General features: G+C 38.2%; 1 protein-coding gene across 1 annotated transcript; it reads left to right on the top strand.

Annotated features, from left to right (window-relative positions):
• The first annotated feature begins 6,384 nt into the window (after positions 1–6,384).
• Positions 6,385–26,045, top strand: LOC129722124 (circadian locomoter output cycles protein kaput). The gene is made up of 7 exons (XM_055675371.1): positions 6,385–7,420; positions 22,056–22,334; positions 22,399–22,729; positions 22,784–23,000; positions 23,065–23,376; positions 23,437–23,906; positions 23,966–26,045. The coding sequence occupies exons 2-7, from the start codon at positions 22,285–22,287 to the stop codon at positions 25,373–25,375; spliced, it is 2,790 nt and encodes a 929-aa protein (XP_055531346.1). The 5' UTR covers positions 6,385–7,420; positions 22,056–22,284; the 3' UTR covers positions 25,376–26,045.
• The last annotated feature ends 706 nt before the right edge of the window (positions 26,046–26,751 follow it).

The raw sequence follows: 26,751 nt of genomic DNA, 5'->3' as shown, positions 1-26,751 counted from the left end.
ACATGTCACCATCGTAATATAGTAATCAGGGATACCAGATATGCAAATTTATCTGAAAATGAAGATTTTTAGAGTCCGTGTGCAGACTTTTATCGATATTTGTAGTTTCTTCAGAGAGCAGATTTCATATTGAATTTAAATTTAATATTGAACATTGAACTTAAATTTCATAATAAAATTTCGAAGTAGAATTAAATGGAAATATTACCTATTCTCAATATTTGCAAACAGGTAACATCGATCAGCTTGGCGAATTCAAAAAGAATTTTCTGTCAAACTTGGTCTACATGTCGACAAACCGCACGCTGGCTTCGGCAATAGCAATTACGGTGTTACCGGAAAACAAGAAAAATTAATGCCTGGAAAGGATCACGTGAGAGAACTATCGGTGACATGTTCCGTGAGCTGCTATTTGCGTCAGATCCGGTAGTTCCGAGTTTTAGACACAACAACAAATCGAAAAGCACTTTCACATAAGAGGTGGAAGACTTATTATTTTTCAGTCATCATACTGACGATGACGAGTAAAATGTTAAAACCTAATGCATTGGTTTGAAAAATGAATATTCATGTAAATTTAATTATATTATATGTGTTTTTTTACCTTGTTTTCACATCTGAACGTGAGCCGATGATGTTCTTCTAGAACAATTGAATGAAACTACTAACTACTCCTGTAAAACAACGTAACTTTCATAAATCACCATGTGCCTTCATTCAAACTATTTTATTTTCAATTAAAATTTTTGTTTAGCGGGGCAGAAAGGGACAAAATGGGACCTTAATATTCGAAAAGTAGAGAAAATTTCCTATGAAATGCATACTATGCGACCTGTGGGAGCCGATGGGTCAAATCGTACAGCATACATTTACGCAAAAAAAAAAGTTTTTTTCAGACCACTCAATAGGTATTTCAAACATTTTACAAAAGTTATGATGAATTGTATAAAAACATTCAACACGATATACAATTCTGATTATTTATTTTCAAAATGCAACCTATCGCATTGAATTCGAATAACAATTAGGTGAGCATTTACTAGTTAAAGTAAACCCCAATATGTGCTTTCTGAGTGAAAAAAATCATTGAACAGTGCGTCTTGAACTGTCCTACAGATCAGACGTTTTTTCGGTTGCTTGTGGACTGGTCTTTGACTGCCTATAGCTTCAAAGTTCGTGTTTTGTCAGTGTGTCTTTTAAAGATTACCTGAAAGTTATTTCCCATCAGTCTTTCTCAAGACTACCTACTTTTGAATTTAACATTTGTTTTAACTTTTCCCGTATCACCTGAAATGGCTGGACGGAAAAAGAAACCTCGCATCGCTGCGGGGAGGAAAAGAGAGGCATCTCTTTCTGACACTTCGAGTGTCTGTAGTGACAATCCTTTTGATATTTTGCCTGAGCAAGAAGCTGGTGAAATGGAAGTTACCAATAATGAAACTATACAAAATATAAAATCTTTAAAAAAGGAGAAAGTTCCACCTATTGTGGTAACTATTTCTTCTGAATTAAATATATTCAAAAAGGAACTTCAACGTTTGTTTCTGATGTTAAAGTTACCTATCAAATTGGCCGTAGAGGTGAATGCCGCTTATTAGCCGACTCAGTAAAGGGTCGTGATCGTCTTGTTCAGTATTTAACTGACAAGATGTACAAATTTTTTACATATGACACCAAGAACGCCAAGCCGTTCAAGGTTGTCTTGAAAGGTCTCACCAACGATCAAACCGTTGATGAGATCAAACTTACTTTAACAGAATTACTTGGCATAGCCCCTACCCAAGTAATTCTAATGAAACAAAAATCACGAGGCGAAAACAGTCAGAGAACTGGAATTTCCCTTGTTAATTATTTAATTCATTTTAACCGCAATGAGGTTAACAACTTAAAATTTTTTGAAAAAGCACATGCTTTGTATAATGTGCGTGTAAAGTGGGAAATTTATAGGAAGTATGGCGGAGGTGAAAAGCATATCACCCAATGCCGTACTTGCCAACGTTATGGCCATGGTTCCAAATTCTGTAACATGGACCAAAAATGTCTTAATTGTGGAGACTCTTCTCACAAAAAGGACACATGTCCTGTGAAAGAGAGTAAAAATTTTCGCTGTGCGAATAGTAACGGCAACCATATGTCAAATTTTTATCAATGCCCAGTCCGTTTAGCAATTGTTAAGGCAAGGCAAACTAAACAAAATTCAATTTCTCAATTAAAACCAACTTCAAAACAAAATTCTCCAAGCGTACCAGTGATGCATAATTTACCTACTCCTTTGCATACCCGTTTAACTTATGCACAGGTTACAGGTAGTTCGAACATTATACCGCCTAGTGTTGGTAGTTCGAAAATGACCGTTAATATGGGTAAGCAAAACACGCTAGAAAATAATTGTACACCTGTTACTCCAGCTAATATTGCTGCCGAAAACATTTTTTCTAATGTCAACTGCCTGGGGCCTATTACGGCAGGTAAACTTTCTTTTTTGCAACAGGCAATGTTCGATCTTATGAACGCCATGTTGCAGGCAAAATCAATGTTTGAAGCCATTCAAATAGGCACAAATTTTACTATTAAAATTGTTTCTAATTTAAAATTTAGCAATGATTTTAAATAAAACAATTAAAATATTAAATTGGAATGCTCGCTCATTGAAGGCCAATGAGAATGAGCTTTTTAATTTTTTAACAGTAAATAATGTGCATATTGCAATTATTACTGAAACATTTTTGAAACCTAACATTAAATTGAAATATGATCCCAATTACGTGGTTCATAGATATGATAGGATTCAGGGTTCCGGCGGTGGAGTTGCAATTGTTATTCATCGCCGAATCAAACATCGTGCTCTTCCCCAACTTGAGACGAAAGTTATTGAAACTTTGGGAATTGAAGTTCAAATTGAACTTGGGATTTTATTTACTATTCTATTTTGTCTCCGAATAGTCCTACATGCTTTTCTTCTGTAAGAAACCCTTCAACAATTGATTTGGTGCTAACAGATCAAAGTCATGTATGTAGTGATTTGATCACACATGCTGACTTTGATTCTGACCATCTTCCAATAACTTTTTCTTTATCACATGAATCAGTTTTAATCCCTATGAGCTCTGTTTTTAATTATAACAAGGCTAATTGGGAAAGATACAAAACTCATATTGAGAGAAATTTCAATAATGAGCTTGATTTGCAAAACGAAGTGAATATTGATTCCGCTTTGGAAGCATTAAAATGTGCAATTGTTGATGCCAGGAATTATTCTGTTCCAAAGGCTCAAGTGAAATTTGATTCATCAATAATTGACGAAAATCTTCAACTTCTAATTCGTTTGAAAGATGTCCGCAGACGTTCTCGTGACCCTGTTTTTAAAACTATTTATAAAGATTTACAGAAAGAGATTAAACATAGATTTACTCTTCTGAGAAATCAAAATTTTAAGACTAAAGTTGAAAAATTGAAACCATATTCAAAACCATTTTGGAAGCTGTCGAAGATTCTTAAGAAACCTTCGAAGCCTATTCCAGTTTTAAAAGATGGTGAACGTTTTCTTGTATCCAATGAACAAAAGGCTCAAAGACTTGCTCAGCAGTTTGAGAGTGTTCATAACTCAAATTTGAATTTTGTGAGTCCAATTGAAAATGAAGTCACACGTCAATTTGATTTAATTTCTTCCCAGAATTTTTTACCTGCAGAAATAATTGAAATTAACTTGAATGAGATTAAATCAATTATTAAAAAATTCAAAAATATGAAAGCACCTGGCGACGTTGGAATCTTTAATATACTAATCAAACATCTACCTGAGAGCACAATGGAATTTTTAGTGAAAATTTTCAATTGCTTCTTCAAAATTGCATATTTTCCCAAATTATGGAAAAATGCAAAAATTACTCCCATTTTAAAACCGGATAAGAACCCAGCTGAAGTTTCAAGTTATCGACCAATCAGTTTGCTTTCTCCAATAAGTAAACTGTTTGAGAGAATTATTCTTAACAGAATGATGTCACACATCAACGAAAATTCAATTTTTGCAAATGAACAGTTTGGATTTCGCCATGGGCATTCCACAACTCATCAATTGCTCAGAGTTACTAATATGATACGAGCTAACAAATCTGAAGGTTATTCCACTGGAGCTGCTCTTTTAGACATAGAAAAAGCATTCGACAGTGTTTGGCATAAAGGTTTGATTGCGAAATTGCAAACTTTTAATTTTCCAATTTTCCTAATCAAAATTTTAAAAAATTATCTTACTGATCGAACTCTGCAGGTTGTCTAACAGAATTCAAAATCTGATAGATTTCCTGTCAGAGCAGGTGTACCTCAAGGTTCAGTCTTGGGTCCAGTCCTGTACAACATATTCACTTCAGATCTTCCTGATTTGCCTCCAGGATGCACAAAGTCATTGTTCTGCGATGACACAAGCATTTCCGTAAAAGGATAAAGCCTTCGTGTCATATGCAGTCGATTGCAGAAAAGTTTAGATATTTTTTCTTCCTACTTGCAAAAGTGGAAAATCTCTCCCAATGCTTCTAAAACTCAAATGATAATCTTTCCGCATAAGTCTAGGGCTTTTTTCCTCAAGCCAAACAATAATAAGTTGGTCTGACAAGGTTAAGTACTTGAGACTAATTTATGATAAAAAACATATTTTCAAAGAGCACATTGAGAGTATACAAGCCAAGTGCATCAAATATACGAGTTGTTTATATCCTCTCATTAACAGGAATTCTAAACTTTGTTTAAAGAACAAACTTTTGATTTACAAACAAATTTTTAGACCAGCAATGCTTTATGCTGTACGATCTGGTCAAGTTACTGTTCAACAAGGAAGAAAACGCTCCAAAGGATTCAGAATAAAATTCTAAAAATGATTTTGAAGCGTCCTCCTTGGTTTGGTAGACACGAATTACATAGTCTTACTGGTGTTGAACCATTAGAAGCTATGTCAAATAAAATTATTAACAATTTTAGACAAAAATCGTTGCAATCCTCAATTGCTACGATAAGCTCTCTTTATAGCCAATAAGTTAGCAATTAAGTTAGTTGTAAGTTTACTTCCCCTTTTCTGACAAGTAGGTTTAAATCCCTACGAATGATAAGTCCTAATTGCGAAAGCAAACAAATCCTAACAATTAAAATTACAAATTTCTAACAGTGTTGAGAAGTCACCATTTGTGATTGGACACACATACTCATTATTTACTAATATTTATCATAAATACTTAAGCTACTAACAAATCCCCTCTTAAAAAAAAAAAAAAAAAATCATTGAAATAACATGACCTCACAACGTTTATTTACAGTGCTCTCGAAAATTCAAATTTAATCCAATTGTCTTGATATTTGGAAAACACTTTTTTCAATACAGCAGAACTTTGAAAAAAATATAAAATATCAATAATTAGAACTTGAGTTTTGTCTGGCTTCCGGCCACTGTGCGCCGGTCCGTTAATCAACGGGTCGTAAGTTAGGGTCCTGGGTGGAACCGCCTCCCCGGGTATCGGTGATTGGCACAACAAACAGTGGTGGAATTAGACCGACGGAAAATAAGCGAGAATAAAAAAAATGTAGAAATGCGACATTCGAAATAATCTACACCACCCTACTACCATTCTTCAAGCAGTGGTACGTTTTCCACATAGAACAGACGTTCATTTCATTTTCAAAAGATGTGTAAAAACTTGCAACCGTCATTTAACAGTAAGTGGTAATGCTTCCGCTATGTGGCGTTCGTGTCACTTAAAAACCAAGCATATCGAGAAAATATCGACACAGCGATATTTATGCTGTGCAACTGGGGCACCACAAGACAGATGTCGTTAGTGTATTAATGTATTCGGATTTAAATTTTTACACACGATTTCCAAATTTCTTTATATGAACATGCTTTTTCTGTTTCCACTGCTACTAAAATTCCTCACATTTGAAAATATTATTTCTGTTTACTGCAGACGGATATTCCCGCCTACACGGTGGGTGGTAGGACGCTACCGAAACTGAGTTGGTAGCCCAGTTCAACAGGACGTTCTTTTTGTTTGCCGCCATTCAGTTACAAGCTGGCGTGCGTCGCGGGTGGTGACTTTTTTCCTCCGTGTCTGCAGTTACTGTAACTGCTTTCGACTACAATAGTACCTCAAGACAGGTAATTTGAGGTAGCGAAGTGTAGTCTACTACTTGCAGCGTGCTGTTCCATGTGTGCTATCGTCGCGGGTAAAGTTACAGCGCTACTTGTAATAATAACAGCTACATTCGAGCGTTCAATTGAATGAGCAAGGTCTAGTGCATCTAGTGCATTAGCTAGCTCGCGTGTTTACAGTGCAGTTGACGCGGTGCAGCCGGTGGGTGGTGGCACAGCAGGGAATGGAATAGAACTGCATAATATGACGCTATGAAGTTTGCAGTTTGCAGTTAGCCGTTTGCGCTAATAATGTCGGATGCCGTGGCGCGTTTGTGTGCGGGACATTGAATTGCAGTCGAGAAGCTATCACAGAATCTATTATACATAGTGCAGGAGAGTTTGTGCACTTACTACATTGTGTGCTGTTGTTGGGGTGCATATGTGCATGTATAAAAAGCGAAAAATAAAAAAATGCCGACTGCAAATTGCGTCTGTGTCTCGTATTTCCATATGCTTATTTCCTAACCTACTGCCAGAATGAATGAATTTCCACCCAACTCTTGGTGGTGTTGTTAACAGCTACGCAATTGTACATTACCAAACAATTGACAGGACGGATGTACTCGTACTAGGCGACGACAACTGTGCCTGTGTTAGTTTGGATGTCAAGCCTGAAATCATGATGGCGGAGGTTGTTGTGTAATTTTTCACCAGCATAGAGAATTTTTTGCATCAAACGGCTAGAAAAGATACCGTCGGTTGCCCAAATTAACAGGAAGTGACACGTGAAATATCGATAACAGCAAATGTGATCAGGTTGAAAGTGTTTCTAGTTGGATAAATCGTTTAACGATGAAGATTTCAAACAGAAAGAAATTCCGTTGCTGAGGTGGCACTGCAAGTACCTGGCGTATGCATGGTAGCATGTAGTAGCGGAGTAGTTATACGGAATAATTAAGTTATTCTGCAGTAACATATGCTTTCATATGCTGAGCTGAAAAAGTGATTTTATTGTGAAATGACGTGAAAGTGTGAAAATTTAAACGAAAAAGTGCCGTTTGAGCAGTAAACGGGAACCAGTAAAGTGCGACCCAAAAATATGACTTCGCAGAATCAATTTTCTCGGACGTGTTAATTAGAAGTGACAACCTATTTCCGTACGGAAAACTGAATGCCGAGAAAAAATCTGATGTGATAGAAATTTACCTCCAATACGGTTTATTGATGCATTTTCCCCGAACACCAGATTGTGCTTTATTAGAGTGGATTTGATACGAATATTTGATTGAAACTCGAAAAAAGGTACTTTTTCAAGATGATTTCCAATATTTCGCTATAAAACTACGCTTCCGGCGAATTCTATCTCAACTTTTCCCAAACAGCTTATCTGTGTCCTGTAACAATTAAACAGCAACCCGTCAACCTGTTGAGCTTGGTTGTCAAGAATCCTTAGAGAGTTTTCCATCTCTTGCATCCCCTCATGGCTTCTGAGAGCCACCTCTCACAGGTTGCGCACTGGCTAGAGCTAGGCAACCGGTGATATTGATTTAAGGCACCCTCAACCCCGTCCGACGAATCGATTTCATAATCGTGCATTTGTTTTCCACCTCGTCATGGTATCCGTTACACAGTCTCTTGGTCACCCCGCCACCGCTCGCTACCTTCTGTCGGTATCCATTCGGGCCAGATTTGTGTTTGTGTTTTACCTGGAATTAATATTTGTATAAGTGCCAGTTTTATCGAGGGGGTGTGGACGGGGGAAATCGCACCCTCTTTCGTCTTACAAATAATATACGTTTACATGGTGGATTTTTTATCAGCTCAACTGTCATGAACATAAAATTGAAAGTTTTCCAAATAATGATGAATTGGATTTGTAAATTGAGGGAAAATTACTACGAATAATTTTATGAGAATTTTACTGCACAAACTGATGTGGTGGTGACATTTCTCCAGACCGTTGACTGTTGTAATTGTGGACTTGAAAGCCCGGCTAATGTTTGTTTATGTACCTACGTTTCATTATCTGCTCCGTTCACACCGATGAAACAAAACACTCCCGCACGGACCTTCCGCCACATGTGTCCGAGTCGTTCGTTGTTTATTGCATAATATACCTGCTGCTACTATACAAAGTGACAGATTGTGTTCGTTCTTTTGTTTTTGTTGTTACGAGTACCTACCAAGAAGTCCTAGTGTTACTTTTCTCGTTTACAATTAGAGATTCAATAGGACAATTGAACAAATCTATTGATTTACTTTTATGTTTTCATTGAATATGCTACTGAAAATAAGACGGACCTACCTATTATTGTTTAATGAATTATCAGCTAATTATTTTGTGTAGCAATCAATCATCATTGGTGACTTTTTCTCAGATATGTAGAAAAAATTGTTAAAATTCATCATCATCATTCGCAAAGATTTAAGACCCACTTGTCAACAGAAAAAAGTATAAAAAAGGCTTATCATTCGTAACGATGAACCGTACAAAACGCACGAGTTGGGTAACATGGTCCACGCTATTAATTTCCTAAAATATTCATACATGTGGCTTCAAATGATGAATTTCTTTATTTTTAAAACTGTGGAACTGTCTGTGACTCTGTCCAACATCCAACATTATTCATGAATTTTATATAAGCTCTTATGGTTAACTGACCTGAATATTACAAAAATCTGTGGATCCACTAAATCTCACACTTTTGGAATTTATAATACTATGAATGTTTCAATTTATTTCATTAACTTTTATTAGCTCCCACCTAAAACCATTGAAATTAAAATTGGGGTAGAACGCAACATGAAGCACTGCAGAAGATTGCTTGACTATTTAGAGTATGTTGCATTGCTTTTGATTTTACTTTTGAGACTTCAAGCGCTTCTCATTTCGAGTGGTAATTTCTGCTTAGGGCATATTAGTCCTCATGCTTTGGAGCATATTGGCCTTTGTTGTGGGGCGTTTTAACTACGAACTTGTTTGATTGCAATAGTAATTTTTATCAGAACTTACATTGAAATCGAGTATTTTAGAATAAGCTTTGCCATAAACATGCACAATATAGATCCTACAACCGTCCTACACATTCAAGGTCGCTTAACTGATGCGTTTTGTACAGTTCTCCCTTCAATACAAAATTTATTCTTTCTACACTGTCCACGCTGGTTCACGAAAGGGTTCTCATCATGCATTTTTCACTGGTTCACAATACTTTTACGACTGACCAAAACCGACGCCGGCCACGACCAAACGGCGGTACTACTTGGGGAGGAAAGGGATGGTGATACTCGTTTTGTTCAGAGATCGCGGGTACCACTGCATCTCTACGAGTATCACAGGATAGGAATTGTTTTAATAAGGTACAGCTCTGGTAACTTTATGGTAGCTGATGCATATAACGCGGAATAAAAATTTGAAAATTCAGGAGCCTATTGCGCGATCAAAACCGTTATTTGTTTTACTAAGATGGGGTGAGACAAAATCAGGATTTGCCATGGTAGGGAAGGGGGAACGGGAACGTATGCTGAATCTGAATCCGTTGTTTGAATGTATGTACTGGCAAACCGATGAATTTTTGTCGAGTTAGTGTGATTTGTACCCTTAATAAATTCTACAAACAACGCGATACAGCTCTGCGGAAATCCACCTGCCGTACTGCATTAATATTAAACAATTATAGAGAAAAACTAAGCTAAAAAAGAACGCTCTCAGCATCTACAATTCGATCCAAATCCTATTCAGTCAATCCTTATTTTGTGTCCTCAATCGATCATACTCATCAGTCGAGTATCACTCAGCTTGGATAAATTGAAGAAAAAAAATCAAAGGACATTCGTTGGCTTCTGTTGCGAAAACTTCTCCTTATGGCGGCTTCGAGTTCTTTCGAGAAGAGCTGCAAAAATTTTTGACTCAGGTTCAGATGATTACTTTCTAGGTTTTAAGAGGCATTATTTTAATCCGCTTGATCTTCATGCACTTTGACTAATACTGCGATCTGCGTTTTGACTAATATCGGCTGTTTCTGCAAATACGGAATACAACGTTGGCGGTTTTCGACCTCTGCTTGAAAGACGGTTGGCCACTTACTTAAAGAGATAGAGGCCTTCAAGGATGGAAAAAATCGTATCGCATAACAATCATTCGGGTATCATTTCTGAACGTGCTATTCATAAACTTTCAAACCCAGCAAACCATCGCTATTAACAGTGGTGGGCACCATTCCGCTAACTCGCTAATCGCTAATTAGCGACGCTAATATTCAGTTAGCGGTTTAGCGATTTCGCTAATTTTTAAGCTGGTTAGCGAAACTGTTAGCGTCGCTAAAATTTTGGCCTTCGAAACGCTAATCGCTAATTCGCTAAATTTTGTAGAGAAGCGACAACAGAACTATTCAGAAACGTATGTTTCATTCAAACAACGTTCAATTGTCCTAATTGTCTAGAGTTCCTCTCTTTACGACACAAGTGAAAGTCAGTCTTTTTACCCTATAATGGAGTTCCAGTTATAGTACATGCCACAGGAGCATTTTGATTAACAAGCTCAAGGTCTAGATTGAATTTTCAGTACACCAAGAACTTTTTTAAATTGCAATGCACTTGAAATTAGGGTGTTTGATCCTGGTTCGAACTAGTTTCAGCGTTTTTCAAGATACACTTGGGTTCGAATGCTGATTGTGGTTTGAACCTGGGAGGGAGAAACGAATAGTAAACTCAAAACAGAGAACTCGCACATGCATCGTTTTCTGATAGCGTGTAACTATCTTCTTGCTGTAACGCATGCATGACTCAAACGAAGTTTTGAGTAACATCAGGAATACCGAATGTGCAAATTTTCCAGACTATTTTTTCGAGTCTGTGTTTCTTTTCAATTTGCCGTTGTATGAAAGTTTTTTCAGAGTTTTGAGTTCGACTGTGATAAAGTGTGTTCGAAATTGTAACCAAAGCCTTGAATCACGAGAAGCGCAAGTTTAATAATCGAAGTACGCTAGCATGATTATCACCTAAAGCTTTTTTTTCTTCATCACTTAAAGCTTATGAAATTTTTTATTTTACGTAAAAACAAACCATAATATTTTGTAAAACTATAATAATAAATACAAAAACTGTTTGCGATGAATATTTTCTCGAGCAACGCGATACCTTTCAGTTATAACAATACTCATCGCAAAAAAATGCTTTTTTTTGCTTGGTTCAAATTGACTGTCAATGACAGCTCATGTTGGTTCGTTTTGACACTCACACAGCTTCGTATCCGTTTCACCCTCCCAGGTTTGAACCATTTATGATCCTGGTTCGAACTACCGATTGAATCGTGCAAAAGTTTTTTTTCACTGCTCCAAATATGCAATATTCTTTCAATGACTCAAACAAATACTGAACAGATATGGATAACCCCTAGAAGCATACTAATTTACCAAAAAATTACTGAATATTTTGACTGATTTGACTGAAATATAAAAAATGCGTAGTGACTCTAGCTACGCATTTTTTATATTTCTACTTCTATCTACTATATAATAATAGATAAGGAAGCTCACGATCATCGGTAGTTCGAAGCAGAATAAAAAAAAAAACAGTCATATTATTGTTTAAAATTTATTTTAACTAACCATTCAATTGAAAAAAATGTCACAGGAATGGAATAATATTCATGACTAAATGTTTCAAAGCTGTTCTTGCTTGAGTATTATTGGTTTAGATACTATATAATAATGACGACGAAGCAGGTCGTACATAAACAACCAAAGCCAAATTCAATGCTTTTTAGTTGTAAATAATTGAACTCAAGGATGTAATTTTTACAATGTGAAAAAATTCCTATGTTAAGACAGATATCGAAAGCATATTATGCAATCGTTCTAATCTAAAATAACTGAATTTAATATGATTATTCAGGATTTTTCGCAATAGTTCGAACCAGGATCAAATTTGGCATGGTTCGAACCAAGATCAAAAACCCTATGACAACTTTGGTTCTACTTTTTCGATTTAAATAATAATTGAATTCATATGAAAACTTATTCATTTTCAATGCAAGCTGAATGTGATCCAAATCTTACAAAACACGAGCAATAAATATAGCGATATGACTTTTTCCATATAAATAGGTTAGCGATTAGCGGTTAGCGAAAATTCCGCTAATGTGGGTTTAGCGTCTAGCGTTTAGCGATTATCGAGCTAAATTTTCCGGTTAGCGGCTTAGCGATTAGCGTCGCTAAATTTTCGGTTAGTGGTGCCCACCACTGGCTATTAAAATTACACATTCGCACGCACGCAAGAGACAACTCAGAGCAAAGAAATATACCTATAATGGCTTTCTTTGATGATTTTGTTTCAGTATTGCCTGCTTTATGCGGAGCGTGCAACATATGAGCAAGATCGCGCCAAATCACTGATGGTCGAATATCGACCATTTTTGATTTGAATGAAACTTTGCACACGTATTTGGCTCAGCAAACTGAGCATTTTCCACAGATGGAGCGATTTTTTACACCCATAAGTTACATTCTAAAAGGGCGTATGCCTTTTGGCATAGGTTTTATTCGAAGCATTGTAGCCCAGAAACCGTTGGTTGTATAGAAAAACTGTCTGAGAATGAGTTGTAGGGAATTAAAAATGCACCATAAAAAAATATACACTGTACAAAAAAAAATTTTTTTGACCAAAAAAAATTCAAAATAAACATTAAGTTTCAATTTAAAAAAAAGAGTTGAATTTTTTTCTTATTTTTTACCTTTGTTATACCAAACAAAGGTTATAAAATCGGTTGAAAAACGCAAAGTAGATCCGAAGACCAGAGGGCCGAGTGGTATATACCGTTCGGCTCTGTTCGACGAACTGAGCAATGTCTGTTCGTGTGTATGTGTGTGTGTGTGTGTGTGTGTGTGTGTGTGTGTGTGTGTGTATGTATGTTGTCTGTATGTATGTGACGCAAAATACTAACGCACCTTTCTTATTGAACGCAATATCCGATTTTGATAATTTTATATGCAAATGAAGGCTACTGTGCTCCCCCAGAATGCTACCGAGTGGATTTTTGATTATTGGCTTAGATTTTGAGATATTGATCAAAGAGTATTTACATAGAGTGTTTAACTTTAAACATAAAATAAATCTGTTGAGGGCAAAGTGCCGTATACCAATCGACTCAATTCGTCTGAATGAACATTGCCTGTATACATGTGTATGTGTGTATGTACGTTAGTATTTGTAAATATGTTGTTTACATGTGTAGTATATCAAAATCGAACAAAATTAAAATAAAAAAAAATTCACACCTTTCACAGAATGCATTATTCGATTCAAGTGTTAACAAGTGCAAATGGAAGCTCCAAACCCTTTTGAAAATCATACTGAGCGAGTTTTTATTGGTTGCTTATATTTTAGAATATTTACGAAAGAATTTTTAAACATAGAGTATTTTACTTTTTGGATCATTTCTCTCTCTATCCTTTCTTTTATATCACTATCTCTCCTTTTCTCGCTCTCTCTTTTTTTTCAACTACTATTTATCTCTCAGAAGAAACTAAGAGTAAAGACATTTGTGCATAATTTTCATACTCTGTGTAGTTCCTTCTAACTGGTGTAAATAAATGAACCTTTTATTTTTAATAGTTTTTTACTAACAATATTCAATAGATTTCAGAGGAAACTGCAATGCTCCGGTTCTCGTTTACTTGATACACTTCACTTTTGTATAATATAAATATTGTTTTCTAAATTTATTTTAAATTTATTTTAAGGTCAGTGCAAACAGAGTATCCATGTTATCCCGATCCTCGTTTTGGCAGCAAGTTTTATAAAGTTCTGAAAGTGTTTCAGATTTTACCATACAGCCTAGGTCTCCAACAAGAGTTACGTTCCCGAGTACACTTTAAACAGTCAAAATCCTTAAGCCCTTCGAAAAACTTTAATTTTGAAAAAATGCATTTGAAATAGAATTAATTTAACAATTCTTAACAGCATCTGATGTGTACTGGGATCTGACATTTCAACAGCAGTTATGAATATTTCAATTAAATCTTTTAGCACTTGATCCTCACAGATTTTATCAAAATTTTTGTTGATTTCTTGAAATAAACACACGTATGATTCAAGCATTTTTTCTATGGTAACAAAGCATTTAATGCGCTGTAAAATTCTGAACTATAATTTCTTGAGAGCAAGTACGCAACCAATAACTACTGGGTTACTTATAATATCTGTTTTCGTATATAAATACGATTGCACTACTCCAGATGTGTTAGTAACAGTTTGCATTTTGTGAAGATGAATAAAGTGAAAATGGAATACACCAAGCCCAAATGCTGTAAGCCCTTTCCTGGTCATCGGTGCTCATCAAGCTTACGCAAATCAAACGAAAACGTTATTGCAAAATTAAAAACATTGAACAGTCAAGCTCATTTTAATACGTCTTTATCAATTTGTGATTCGTTTAGTTATTTGAATGATAGTCAAGCCATCATTCATCTCTTCGTTGTTTACTATTCAGAATCTGTTAAAGGCCCATGCGATGCAATTGGTGGCATATTAAAACGAATGGCAGGAAATGCAAGTTTAGCTAAAGAACATGAACATCCCATTACAAGCGCAGAAGAATTGTATGATTGGTCTAATCAGAAAAGCAATAAAAATTCATCAAAAATGTCATTATGTTGGGTATAATATGAAGAATATGAACAAGGAGTAACAGAATGGAGCAATATTTTCAAAAAATCTATAATAATAGCTGCCACACAAGAGTATTACTCTTTTGTTTCGATTTCAGAAATTAAGATACAAACGAAGCTGTTTTCGAAAGATGACGAATCATCTACTTATGATGTATATGAAATATAAGGTGAAACTAGTTCTGTAAAGTATCTATGTCATTAAAAAATATGTTCTTAAGATAATTAAACTCGAAAATAAATATTTGATTCTTATATATATTTATATCACTTAAAACATTTAACTCTTTTCTGGAGAACCGTTCGCCCAATCGTTTTGTTGTCAAAGAATGAATTGTATATTTTTGATCAGGCATTCCAACTAACGTATGGTTTTTGCTGGAGAACCATGGACAAATTAAGAAAAACGTGTATTTTCCTAAATAATTATAATTTTTCGAGCTTAAATTAGAAATAACTCGAAAACCAATGCCTTTAAAATGTTAACTACCAAGAGCTTTTTGATTTAAACTGACTCTCTGCATCTTTTAAAATCATCAGAATACAAATATTTTGAAAAATGTTCAAATTAAAACTTTCATAAAAAAATTATTCTACCATAAAAAAATTATTTTTTATTTCTCCATCCTGGACTTTTTTTTTAAAGTTTCGTATTAACGTCAAGTTTCTTTAAAAAAAATAAGAAAAAAATTCAACTCTTTTTTTTTTAAATTGAAATTTTATGTTAATTTTAAATTTTTTTTGGTCAAAAAAAATTTTTTTTTGTACAGTGTATATTTTTTTATGGTGCATTTTTAATTCCCTACAACTCATTCTCAGACAGTTTTTCTATACAACCAACGGTTTCTGGGCTACAATGCTTCGAATAAAACCTATGCCAAAAGGCATACGCCCTATTAGAATGTAACTCATGGGTGTAAAAAATCTCTGCACCTGTGAAAAATGCTCAGTTTGCTAAGCCAAATACGTGTGCAAAGTTTCATTCAAATCAAAAATGGTCGATTAAATTTTCGCGTATTTCCAGGCGATTTGAAATGATTCTGCTCATATAGGGAGTGTTTCACGAAGGAATCCTAAACGATTGCACTTGAGCGATCGCAACGATTCTTTCAAATGTTGGTTGCTTGCAGGCGGAATTCGGTTATTCCACGTCGTGCTTTCACCGTGATATTCCTCGATGATTCTTGGTGATTTCAAATATCACATGCTAATGCGCCATACTACAATTTCCGTTAGCATTGATAATACCTCCTTGCTCCGGTGTGCAAACATTTGAACGCAATCTAAAGTTCATTTGGATTCATAATTTTGTATCACTGGCGATAATCTATTAAAGATTCTCGCGATTCTGTTCACGCAAAAGTTGGATGGTGTTAAACCAGTACAAAATTGTTCGTTTTCAGCGCAATTGTTGATGTGATTTGAAACCAGTACAATGTTTGCGTGTTGGGCATAACGCAATTAATGCTCTAGCGTTTTTTCAATGTATTTGGCAGCCCCAAACTACTACACTTAAACAATTTCAACTGGTATCAAGCAGCATTGCAAAGCGAGCGAAAAGCGAAACCTTTCTCCTTCTTTCAGCTTGATAACGAGACATATGCTACATTTCTCCAGTCTTCTGCACACACGCTTTCAAGATACTCTTTCTTCATGCATTACCCTGAGTAGCAGCAAGCACGCACCGACAGCATGAGTGAGACTAACAACGCTGGTGTCAAGTATGCACTGCACTGGTGTCTCGCTCATTTCGCAAAGCGACGTGACATCGCCTTGCGCGTCGCAATCCGAACAGAAAGAGAAGCGAAAGAGCAACCTGCAAATTGTATGTGATGTGTCTAGTCACGTCGCACCTACATGAAATCATACGAGCGAGAAAGAAAAAAGCGCGTGCACAGGATGACAAATAATAATTATTCACAATTTACAAGTGTTGCCATAAAAAATCGGCAACGCTTTTGTGGCTTTTTGGAATGGAGGATTTTGCTAGTTTTGCGGTGAAGCTGTTTTTTTTTGCAAGTCATTCAATGGTACTTTTTAATGACCAAATTCATCGAGATAAATCGATCGAGTATTATAGCTATTTAAATCAAGTGAGTTCACAAGTTGTTGTTTGCTGCTTGCACTGCTCCATGAGTAGCAGTCACTAATACACTCGACGTGAGAAATAAAGTGTCGGTATGTTATACATATTCTGATTTCATTCTATGTCAATGTATTCGCAGTACAACTGTTGCGTTATGCGTTTCACACATTTATTGTGCGATTTCTGTGCAACATTTGTGCGAATCGGGAAGACACAATGATTTACAAGACTTCAACTTTTGCGTGTTGAATGCAAGTGAACTAAGATACAATAAATATTATCGTGTTTGAATCATTCAGTCTCATTCTGTGGTATTCGGACACTTAGAAGCGGAAAACAATCAGCAGCGTTTCTATGGAAAACTTGTACGCGAGTGAAATTATTTGGACGATACATGATGAATCGTAGAACCCATTTGCATGGAATATTACTAGTGAGTGAAAATTTCCATGTTTGGTGGCCTAAATACTTGGTCCGTAGCTTTCTGATCCAGTCTGGGATCCGATTTTTGAGCCATTAGTGTAGAAACGGATGGTGCCCGATGCAAGACTAGGCCTTCCATTTTTCCACATTGAGCGATCTGGCTTCGCTTCCACCCAGTCCGAGACTATTGACGTTGCGTTAGCTTGAACTCCTTCAGGATGCTTAGGTGACCTGTTAGGTCACCTTTGAGCGTCATTGTATTTCTTTGCAGCTTCAGTGTGCTAAGCTCTGCCTCCTTTTACACATGGACATGTAGAGGCAGTAAGCAGAGCATGGCTTCCATAGCTGCAGTCGGCGTTGGCCAATCTTTTAACTTTGGTAAGTTTCGCCTGAGCTGTCGTTTCATTTACCTAAGGGTACCGTACGTGGGCTGCGTAGGTGATGTAAGACCATCAGAGTGCTAATTCTGGTTTTAATTTCCAGCTGTAAGCCCATGTAGCTGCCAATGTAAGCCCATGTAGTTGGAGTTGCTTTCTTGATAGCATAGTCTAGTTGAGCAGTCCAGTTTGGTTTGTTATCCAGAATGATTCCAAGATATTTGGTCTCATTGCTAAAACTCAGACTTACCTTATTTAATAGCGGATGAGTGCATCCGTCGTTTGGTAAAGGTTATAATGAATCTTTTAGCGGGGTTAACGTTCAGTCTTTCTTCTAAACATAATTCTAGATAAACATTTTAAAAGGTCCTATCTGCTTTCATCGTTTTTCCGGAGCGTCTTTTCATTTTGATAATGGTTCAGCTTTAGTAACTCTCCCAAGCGTGGTTTTCGTTCAGAAGGCTAGAGTGATCCCTCCGCTATCAACTTGTGCCAATAGCGTGTTATAAAAGTTGTTTAATAAGTTGTGGTAATTGAATGAAAGTGATCGATCAAGAAATCGATCAAAGCAGATAGGACCTTTTGAAATGTTTCTTTAGAATTGAGAGGTGGTGTTGAGAGCCACTTGCAAAGGACTATGAAGAGTAGCATCACATTTTCCCGCAACAATGAGGACTAGGTCATCAGCATAACCAATGACTTCGTAGCCTAGCTGCGATAGCTTGGTTAGAAGAACGTCCACCACGAGTGACCAGAATAGTGGAGAGAGAACCCTTTCACTGCCTCTACCGTGACAGACGTATCTTTCAATGTAACTGTGATCAACTCGAAAGCATTGCTTGTATCCTGCTCAGTAGTCGCCTTTTTTCTGGGGAAATCTGCGAACAGACAGCTGAGAAGCAGTCACCTCCTCCTCCACGCACTCGGGACACATTGGGGACTCCACGTGTCCGAACCTAGTGTACAGATATTGCCTGAAGCAACCATGGCCTGACAGGATCTGTGTCAGACATGAGCCTGTAGGTACTTTCCAGTTTACCGCGGTAACTGATAGTACCTAGCGCTTTGGGCCACACTGGCCCACCATACCTAAGTATGGACGAAACCACGCTGGCAAGAAATCTTCGCTTGCTGCCATAAACCGCTGAGTTATTGGACATCATACGAGATTGTGCCGCAACATACAGACATAGTCGACGTGACTCCCGAACGTGAGCTTATCGTCCACCATAACCCTCAAAAGCTCCAGAGATCGCTTTGAGGTGATGGTGCAGTCTCCGACTCTGACCACCGCCTGTTGCTTCGATTTACGGTTGTTTACAACCGTGACCTTCGACTTATGATGCGCGAGCTCCAGTTTCCTGGAGCGCATCCAGTCCTCGACCTTGCGTATACAGTACGCGGCCGTCAACTCGACCTCCTCGATCGAGTCGCCGTAAACCTCCAGCGTTATGTCGTCTGCAAAGCCGACGATCACAACCCCTACAGGATACTTGAGTTTCAACACTCCGTCATACATGACATTCCACAACACCAACCCCCTGCACGAGACCTCTGCACCGGGTACCACCTCGCTGTTTCAAGCCGTTGTCACACGACTTTACTGAGCGAGCTCGATACAGGTGCCAGCCCGAGGACGTGGTACCATTACGAAATCCAGCACATATCCGTTTACTATGCTACCAGTTGCCATAATTGGAACCTTACTGGTATCAGTCCTAATGGGCGGAGATGGGAGAGGCTCTATTCGCTCCGTCAGAGGTGCTTTCGGGTACTTGTGGTTTTTGCGAGAAGTCAACTGCCCCTGGTTCGACCCTCACCAACACTAGGCGACCTCCCGCTGCTGGTCTGGGACTGTTAGGTACTATCAGTGGTCACACCTGTATTGTGCGCTCTCGACGAGCGCTAAACGTCGACCCGCAGTGGCATGCAGCTCTGCCGAAGTAGAGCCGTGTAAATTGAATCAAATGACGTGTTATCGAAAGCTCCCTCAATATCAAGAAAAGCGCAGACCGCTGTCTCTTTATATTTCAGGATCTTTCTCACTAGTAAATGCAAAGCGATTTCAGTAGATTCACCCCGTTGATAAGCATATTGATGCTCATGCAAGGGTAACTCCTTCCAGTTCCAGTTGAAGTCAGACTTAAATAGGTCTAAAGGCTTTAGGCAATTTTTTGCTTCTTTTGCCCAGCTCTGGTATAAACACTACCCTAACGTTCCGCCTGTTGACCGGGATATGTCCCATAGTGAAGCTGGCTCCAAAAAGACTGATGAGCCTTCCGTCCGATTTTTGCAGGAAGAATGGTAGAATGTCATGAGGTCCTGGAGACTTTATAGGCTCAAAAAAGCTTAGTGCCCAGATGATAGAAGTCTCCGTGAACAGTTGACGAAAGAGCTCTGCGGTGTCACACGACGTCATGCGTCTGGATCAGAGGCTCAGTAGCTCTTCAACGTTCGAGGTCACTGTCGAGCCAGGAAAGTGAATGTTCATAAGAACATCCAGCGTTTCCTTGATAGTGACAGTCATACTTCGATTTTTCTTTTTCAATTGCCTAAGACCATTCGAATGATCTTTGGCATACAAAAATCTTATGTTGATTTGTTTCCAGAAAATTTGAAGTTCATTATACTCATCAGCAGGAAACATATCTTTCGCTTCTTGAATTTTCATTTCTTCTAGTGATTTTCGATGTTTCATTGTTTCATATATATGTTATCTTCCTTATCCGGCTTCTGTGGTTGAAAGAGGACATGTATAACAAAATACATGTATAACACCATGAATTGACAACTTACTAGATTTGTTTACTGTTTTCTTGTTTAACACTTATTTTATAACTTTTCATTGATAAATTTTGTGATTTTTGCTCAAATTTATATTTTATTCTTACGGATTGAGTACGATATCATAAATTTTCATTAATAGGGTATCATGGTTATGATTAAAATTAATCCTGGATGAAATTTCAACTTCAAAAATAAAAACTAAAAAAATCTGCTATCGCTTTTTTCACTAAAGTGACAATTTGCGCAGTTTTGCGCTACTGCGGACAGTATGCATTTGAAAGCTTATGTTTTTATCTAAATTTTGAATGTAGTCACAACCGTGGCAAACTGCGGCAACTAAACTTTGAAGCTACTTTTCTACAAAAAATCACGCTTTTTTAAATTTTTTTTTAGTGTCAGGCCTACTATAACCAAATTTTACAATATCTAATGAAAAGGGTTTGTTTTGCACAATATATACAACAACTTTTCCTTTGACGTCAAAAAAATCCAAGCTATCATTGAAGCTACAGAGCGTTTCAAAGTAATGTACTTTCTTCAAAAAAAAAAAAAAAAAAAAAAAAAAATACAAAAAACGTAAGTTCGCCAAGCTTTGAAAAGTCATAAAAAATTCAGATTTCATGATATTGAGCCCAAATTTTGGATTTAGACACTTGAATGTTATAGCAATAAAGGAAAAATATTTTAAAACAGCTAACGAGAAAAAATTTTTTTGGCTGATGGCCAGCGATTCCCCACTGCGCAATGCAGTCGCGTTGCCTCAAGCAGAGTCTGAATGTCTTCACAGAATCGAGCTCTAGACCCCGTTTTGGCTTTGGCTCAGTGTTATATTTTTTGATAGATGCTTCATAGGCATCTTAGTTGGACTTGATTTTAGCTCTGTTGAACAAGCGTCTAGCTTCCCGAAGGAGGATGCTGAGAGTTTCATTCCACCTGGGCACATCACTACAGACTGTCCGTTTCATTAGCGGACAGTTTGAAGTAAGAGCTTCCGTGATCCTGTACTGTAGGTCACTTGCTTCGATATCCAGTTCTACTGGAGTTCGTATACTTTTGTGACAGGATGTTCTCGAGCTGACTAAATGTTCCTTAAAAAAGTTCCAGTTGGTTACCGTTGGATTGCTGAAGTGTTTTCTTTTTGGAGTTCAGAGTAAACATTTCTTGAAAATTTAAACAGTGATTTACAACGCTTATTTTTAAACACCCTTTTCTCGAAACAATGAACTTTTGGTTGTGCAGTGTTGCACGTCTAACATTAAAAGAATTCGCGGTCACAATGCAAGTAAAGAACTGAAGGGTTGTGTGCAAAGCCACGACCGTATGCTTGTTTTTCGTTTGAGACGGTCGTTGTCATAGATTTTTTCCGTTTAAAAGATTAAGATTGTGTCACTTATGTATTGCCCACGTGCAAGGCTTTTGAACGCCGATCACTCGAAATAATGTTTTTGGTACTTATTTTTTTGTTTTTGGTGTTATTTCCCAAATAATTTCAGTATTGCATGGCACAAGTGGTACATAAAATCTATTTGAGTGGCCGTTTCGAGAGCATATATAAGCTTCGTATCAACTGAATAATAAATACATTTAAATTTCAGCGATTTCTGACTATGGAATTCATGCGTCCCATATAAAAAAGAATTGAGGAATGGCCGTTTAAAGGAATATTGCTTACGAGGATTGATCACATGTAATCTTTCAACAAATAACAGTTGGATTCCAGTAATCAGCAAATAGACTAGCGAAATAGAGAGAAGCAAACTATTTGTGATTTTTGTTGAAGAAAACCAAATCTTAAGACATACATTTCACTACAAAACTATCAAAATGTCCACCATCATGGATGACGATCCAGACGACAAGGATGATTCTAAGAGGTAAGTAATTTCGTAATAAAGATCTGTGCGTTGCACCGTACTAAACCGCTTGTCATGGTTACAGAAAGTCACGTAATCTAAGCGAGAAAAAGCGCCGGGACCAGTTCAACCTGCTGGTCAACGAGCTCAACTCGATGGTGTCGTCCAACAGTCGCAAAATGGACAAGAGCACCGTACTCAAGTCGACGATCGCTTTCCTGAAGAGCCACAACGAGATTGCTGTCCGCTCGAGGGTGCACGAAATCCAAACCGATTGGAAGCCGTCGTTTCTGTCCAACGAGGAATTCACCCATCTGATCCTGGAAGCGCTGGACGGGTTTATAATAGTGTTTTCCTCCACCGGACGGGTGTTTTACGCGTCGGAATCTATCACCTCACTGTTGGGACATTTGCCGGTGAGTTGTGCTTTGTTATAATTTCTGTGTGAAGTTTTAATATTTTTTTTGCAGAGCGACCTGTTAAACATGACAGTGTATGATATGGTGTATGAGGATGATCAGAATGATTTGTATAATATCCTGCTCAATCCGACAGTTGTCGTAGACCCGCTGCAGACTGGGATTGCTCGCGAAAATCAGGTTACATTTTCCTGCTACATCAAGCGTGGCACAACGGACTATCGGTTCGAGGTTTCCTATGAATTAGTACAATTTACCGGTTATTTTAGTAAGTGCTTGTCGCGCTATAATTACTCAGTCAAGATAAATAATTATCTTATTGTGGCTTACAGGAAGTGATGTGGATGCTGATTCTCTGATGACCGCCTCTAGGTTTAGTAGCTATATGACTGATGCCGATACGAGGCTGATTTTCGTCGGCACTGGCAGGTTGCAGACCCCGCAGCTGATCCGAGAGATGTCGATTGTTGATAGCTCGAAGAGTGAGTTCACTTCGAGGCACAGCTTGGAGTGGAAGTTTTTATTTTTGGATCATCAGGCTCCGCCTATCATCGGTTATCTGCCGTTTGAGGTTCTCGGTACTTCCGGTTATGATTACTATCATTTTGATGATTTGGAGAAAGTGGTTGCTTGTCATGAGGCTTGTAGGTTTTCTGTGGTGTAACATGGATAGTAACATCAATTGAAATTGTTCTTTTCTTCAGTGATGCAAAAAGGAGAAGGTACTTCATGTTACTATCGATTTTTGACGAAGGGACAGCAGTGGATTTGGTTGCAGACCCGCTTCTACATTACGTATCATCAGTGGAACTCGAAACCGGAGTTTGTAGTTTGTACGCACCGAGTTGTCAGCTATGCCGACGTGATGAAGCAGACTCGAAACCAAGTCGGTGGGGACAATAAATTTTCCGATGACGCTGATAGCGTTAGTGTGGGGGTGGAAAGAAAGTTCCAACCAAGCTCAACTCAAAGTCTTCTAGCTACTTCACCCTGGAGCTCGAAGAGTTCGCGAACAACGAGAGTGGTTGCAACTCCAGGAGCGTCGCCTTCAGGATTATCCTCAAGGGGGAGGCATCGGTACAATACCTACTACGGGACAGGTTCGGATTCGGCGACATCAATTTCGACCGAATCACATGCTAGCCGACAGTCGATGCAGACTCATCACAGTTCAGTAAGTGTTTATTAAGTAGTGATCGACATAGGACCTAAGAGTTCTATTTCTTTTTGCAGAAATCTCGAATGCGATCAAACACCTACAATTCCAAAACATCTTCTCAGCACTCCCAAGAAGAGCCACAGCATCAAACAGCACCACTACTTCTCCAGCAACCGTCTCTACAGAATGCACCCCAACAGCAGATTGAGTCGTTTCAGCCGATGCTTTCTGCTTCGCCACATCACCAGCAGCAGCAGCAACCGCAACATCAGGTACAACCGCCAGCAACCGCCGCCATCATAAAGCCACCCGTATCGCAACTGATTAGCTCGGCTGGATTTATCGAACCTCAACAGTATTTGGCAGCGATTCCCGTTCAACCAGTGGCCGGCTTTCCACCGGAAGCTACTGCAGGTGTTCTATCGCCCATTACACCGACATCTCCGGCAACCTTTGCAGTGCATCCTAATGTTAGCACTGGTGCTGGTGGGGTCGTGCTTACTCCGGCTCAGAATCAAGTTCAAGGTCATCTGCAGCGAAAGCACGAGGAACTACAACATCTCATAATGCAACAGCAAGAGGAGTTGAGAAGAGTGCAGGAGCAGTTACTGATGGCCCGTTACGGGCTACTTCCATCGATTGTCACGTTGCCATTTACATCCGCCGCCCCCAGTACCAACAACGACATTCACAACAGGTGCAACAGTAATGCGTCCTACCTACAACATCACCAGTTACCGCACAGTAGTCATCAGTATCCAACACATCCTAGTTTAATTAGTCAATCACAAAATCTGCTGCATCCTCATCAGCATCACCAGCAACAACAACAGCAGCAGCAGCAGCAACAACAACAACAACCACCACAGCAAACGTGTATACCTCCGGATCAAAAACCAATCTTCCACCCAAACCAGCAACTCAACTTCACCGACACTGGACAGCCGAAATTGCTTGTCGAACCAGGAAATGAAATGATTTCTTACATGCAGTTAACACCTGTCCCTATTCATCACCTACAGCAGCAACAACAGCAACAACAGCAGCAGCAGCAACAACTACAACCCTCGCAGCAGCAAACTCAACACCAACAACAGCAGCAGCATCAGCAACAACAGATGCATATGCCACCCAGTGGTTGCAGCATAATGGCTGGAACTTCCGGGACAGCAACCCGGGGAGCCAATATCAATAGTATGGAATTGCTGCAGTATCAGATGGGCCAGGAACAGGCCCAAATTTTGTTCACCTCCGGTATGGAACAGCAGCAGCACCAACACCAGCAGCAACCGCAAAACACGCAGCAACAACAGCACCACCATCACCACCATCAGCAGCAGCAGCACGAACATCAACAGCAGCAACATCATCATCATCAACAGCAGCAGCAGCAGTTGTTGCATCAGCCACAAAACCAGCAGCATCCAGGTTCGTCTCTTGCTTCTCCCGGTGGCTCTACAAGTCACTCGCGAAGCGATATGTAGCTAATCGAGGGGATGGAGGAGTTTTTGCTCGATTAGTTTTCCTCTTGGTGCGGGTGGAGGAAAACACAACTAACCAATAATTCACTCACATTCCATTCTGTTACGTTGGTGTTGCATTTCCGGAAAAAAATCAACTAAACTCTCCAGGTGTGTTAGTGTCCTGAGCAGATTTCATTGTAATCTATATACCCATGTATTTATATTCCAATCGTTGTTGTTGGTGTTGTTAATGGGGTGGACAGCGACAGCAAAAGCCAAACTCATCGAGACCTAACTGTACAGGGATTTTTTTCTTTCATAGTAGAATTTTTTGTAACTAGCGTAAGAGAAAAACAGTGAAGAACAGTGCATCCAGAAATAAAACAATAGAATAATACTGTAACACAGATACGTTAGAAAGTGTGATATGATGGACATTCCGCTTTTGCGTATAATCGTCTAATAGTACCGCTATAGGAAAACGTGATAGGAACCGGGATTTCATTGATCCAGAGAACAATCGCGGGCATTAAAAGGCATGAAATCGTGAAACTTAAAGAACTTAGTGTTTATCTTTTAGGACATAGTGCTGTGTATTTTGTAAAATAAGAAGGATGTATTTATATGTGAAACACATGAAGAAGGAATAATAAATAATCAAAAGTTATTGACTGAGCGGTCACTGTGTAAATTATCGCGTTGTTAAACTTTCTGACGTAGGACTTCGTCTCTTTTTCTATACTGTGCCACAGTGTTTTATTTTGCTAATTTTGTAGTCTTGATTAGTAGCGTCCTCACATTCAATTTTAGCGATATACTCTATTTGGGAAAGTTTCTAAGTATTTTGTTGCGCTTCTTTAAAAATGGACGATTCAGTAAAAAAGTTTGGACTGTATCTTGAAGAAAGCAGTAGCAAATGCTTCTGCTGGCAAATTCATCAAAGATGTCCCTCAAACCATAATATCCAACATAACTTTTTTGAGGTTTTCTCCTCGCTGCTTGAGGTAGTCCCGAAGATCTTCCTCGAATGTGCGTAGGAACCTCACCATCTGTTAGTTACCATACATTTCAAAACTAGAACATAACAATACTTTAAACGATTACAACAAATTATTGGACACTAATCTACGGCGATACAATACTGAATTAGCGAATCATAGAAATGATAGGGGAGTTTACGGCGTACTGTGTTGGCAGGAAATCCATCAGCCCTGCCGTAATCTCGCAGACTAACGTAAACGCCAAAAAAGCCGATTTGTGTTTTTTTTTGCAATTGAACGATAGAACACATCACGTTTGACCTAAAGGCGCCGAAATTCAAGAGTTTAAAAAATAGCGTCATTAATTCATGAAAACGAAATGACTTAGCCGCCATTTCTACTCCACGTTACTTAAAT

The sequence above is a fragment of the Wyeomyia smithii genome, chromosome 2, assembly GCF_029784165.1.
Source record: "Wyeomyia smithii strain HCP4-BCI-WySm-NY-G18 chromosome 2, ASM2978416v1, whole genome shotgun sequence".
Lineage (NCBI taxonomy): Eukaryota > Metazoa > Arthropoda > Insecta > Diptera > Culicidae > Wyeomyia > Wyeomyia smithii.
This window is presented reverse-complemented; position numbering and strand designations above follow the sequence as displayed.